Source organism: Ascaphus truei, unplaced genomic scaffold (assembly GCF_040206685.1).
Source record: "Ascaphus truei isolate aAscTru1 unplaced genomic scaffold, aAscTru1.hap1 HAP1_SCAFFOLD_3340, whole genome shotgun sequence".
In the NCBI taxonomy this organism is placed as follows: Eukaryota; Metazoa; Chordata; class Amphibia; order Anura; family Ascaphidae; genus Ascaphus; species Ascaphus truei.
This window is the reverse complement of record NW_027456334.1, coordinates 16,882-20,000: the sequence shown is the minus strand read 5'-3', so window position 1 is coordinate 20,000 and position 3,119 is coordinate 16,882. Positions and strand designations below refer to the sequence as shown.

General features: G+C 38.2%; 1 protein-coding gene across 1 annotated transcript; it reads right to left on the bottom strand.

The window, feature by feature from the left end:
* Nucleotides 1-395: 395 nt before the first annotated feature.
* Nucleotides 396-2,914, bottom strand: LOC142483533 (uncharacterized; the record flags this gene model as incomplete). Its single annotated transcript, XM_075583548.1, has 3 exons — nucleotides 2,506-2,914; nucleotides 1,037-1,114; nucleotides 396-673 (listed from the first exon to the last, which is right to left on the bottom strand). Coding segments are annotated over exons 1-3 (633 nt in total), but the record flags the coding sequence as incomplete, so codon positions are not given.
* Nucleotides 2,915-3,119: the final 205 nt, after the last annotated feature.

Sequence of the window (3,119 nt, the reverse complement as noted above, 5' to 3'; positions counted from 1 at the left end):
CTTTTGGGTAGTGACTGTTCACGGACAGGGCTTGTGCCCAGTGACACATGTGAGCAAGTTGGTAGACACTGCACAAGTGATGGTTGGTCTGTTTCATGTGTGTCTTGTTTTGTTTTTGTCGCCTCCTTTGTAGGTGTCTGCTGCTGAATTTGTACAGATGGCAGCGGTAGGATGTCATCAGGAACCTGCACAGCAATGTCTGCTACTTGACCGGTAACATTTGGGCCTGGTGAATGAATATCAGATGAATGTGGTGAAAACTGACCTGCATGAACAGATCCTGGCTGGGAGGTGTTGAATTGTGGTACATTAGTCATTCTCCAGTAATTAGCTTGTGTTTGCTGAACAACTAATGCTTCGAATGAGGTGTTGATTTTTTGCAACTGTTTAGGCACTTCAATGAAGACTCTGTGGAGATGTGCCAATTGTGATACTGTTTCTTCCTGCAGTCCAATCATCCTTTCCAGCACTGTCATCATGTCTGAATGGCGACGATTTTCTGCGTCCACTATTTTTCCCTCTGAAGCTACAATTGCATCGTATGTGGAAGTTGATGGACGATTTGGCGGTACAACAGTTTCTATTGGCACCTCTTCATGGTCACATGATTGTATTTCAGTCTCTTCTGTGGCGTCATCCTCATCATACTCATCATCCTCATCACCATGATGTTCTAAAAAGAAATGTACACATTATTAAATGGCATGTTAATGTATGCTGTGTTACTATGTAATTGTACTGTGTCCTAAGTAACACCTAACATGTTAGCATACGTTTTATAACCTCATTAAAAACTACCTTGACTTACGAATAATGTTTGGACTCAGTATGAAATATGAATGAATGAAAAGTTGCTCTAAACTCAGAAGTCCTACATGATAATTAACATCACTAACACAATACATGTTGCCTTACACTTAATTTTCACTGACACTAAGTAATCCTATTTAAAGAAGATGTGCAAAACAAATAATGCACATGACAACATAACATATAGAAGAGCACATATTATATGGCCAGCAAATGATACACTCACCTTCTAGTAGTGTTGAGCTGGCTGACCCAGGTGAAGACACTTGTTCCATCTCAGGTGACACATGTCCTTCAGGGGCAACTATATATAACAATAACATAAGTTTTACATTTACATGTGTAAATATTGAACAAACACTTATTGTATGTTCTGTATTTATGATTAACTAACAACATCAGTTCCTTAACCGAAAATGTGTGTGAAAGTGAACATAAATAGTTGTAATAACACTGTACATGCCTGTGTACTTAGAATTTTTGAGTTCCCTAACATACAACATACTATGTTTCTGCAGTAATGCGTGAGGATAAATAGATTAAATGAGTACATAAAAATCATATGTTGTGTAGTGATATCAGTATCATAATGTACATAACTATCATGAGATGACCATTCACAATGGTTATCATGAAGGTGGTCATATTGCAAAAAGTGTTGTTTTTGGTAGAGGATATGTGTGGTACATTAATCGAAGATGTGGCACACCTGAATGTGGCTGTGACTCAACAAGACAACACATGCAGTGTGTGATAATGTGTCTTTGATAGTAGTTCAACTATAGATATGAGTGAACTAATGTGTGACGTACGCTTTGATAAGTAATGAGTTGTTGGGGCATTTAGTAGCTAGAGTTAAGCTTTCAAATGAGTGTGATTAACTTCAGTTGTGCTATTCAGGTTGTAAGAAAGGTATTCCCTTCCCCAAAAAGCCTAATCAGCCACACCTTTCAATGACTTGAAACAGGTGCAAATGGTGTGAACTAAGTTGACCGTGAAATGAGGCTGTAATTAGTGTGTGTGCTGAACCCCACCCCCTCTGTTGAAGTGTATGCTGTGATGAGATATTAATTGCAGCTGCTTTAACACAATGGTAGATGAGCTAAGTAGTCATCTGCAGTGTTTAAGTTATGAAAACAATGACATAACATATGATACGTGTGCCTCATTATGCTGTCTGTATATGACATAAAGCAAAAATGGACCTTTTCATAAGCAACTATAGATGTGTTAGTGCCAGTGATGTTTGTAGGCCGTTACATGCAATTTCTTTGATGCATGCTTAAAATAGGCAGTAATGTCATGTTTGTCGGAGTAAAATCAATAAAATACACAATAATATGATACATATTTCTGTTCTGTACCTGTAGCTACTAATAATTTCTCATGAACATGTGTTACACATGTGTACTACCCTGTTGTTCCCCATCTTCGCCCACCATCAATTGCTTCCACTGCAGCTATGCATTTTGGGAATTCACATGTAAATGAGCACGCAATGGCACGTGCTATATTAGTTACTGCTTTTAGTAGGACTACTACATATATGTCTATTTTGAGATATATATATACAGAATCAGACATATACATATATAGATGCAGGTATGCTTATATTGTGAAGACAGTATAAAAAGCAGTGTAACTATGCAAAATAACTGTAAGCAACGACACGCCTAGTACAGTAATATTTATCACCTGCTGGAAATTGTGACGGATAAATTCCAATGTCACGGTCACCAGCCAAGCCTTCCACGACGACGGTAAGTAATTTTGGCCGAAGCAGCTCCTCCAATGGAGTCAATATGAGACGTTGTGGTGTGGGCCCACCTCCAGTGCCAGTAGCATGCACGCGTTGGTCTTGTATTTTCTTTTTCAATTTGGACCTAATATCATCAAATCTTTTCCGACAATGATACTTGTCCCTGACACTATTCCCACAGGCATTGACACCAATGACTATTGTGTCCCACATTTCTTTTTTGCTTGCTGCACTTGTCCGCCCTTGAAAAACATATAAAAGATATGAGGTAAATGATTAATAATATAAGCACCAGTTTCCTACACTGCTAGCTGTTCCAAGAGATAGCAAACATGCTGTTTTATGTGTAATATGTGAAGCACATGAGCATTCACTACTAAACCTATACATGTAAGCAAGGTTGCATTCATATTGTATGCAGTTCTGGCAAATTGACCGCCTGTGTTTATTTGTCCTTGTAAGGCATGATAAAAAGCTGTGTTTCCACACTAATGAACATAGAAAGATATTGTGTACCCATATTTGCATATGAACAAAACTCAGATGACCT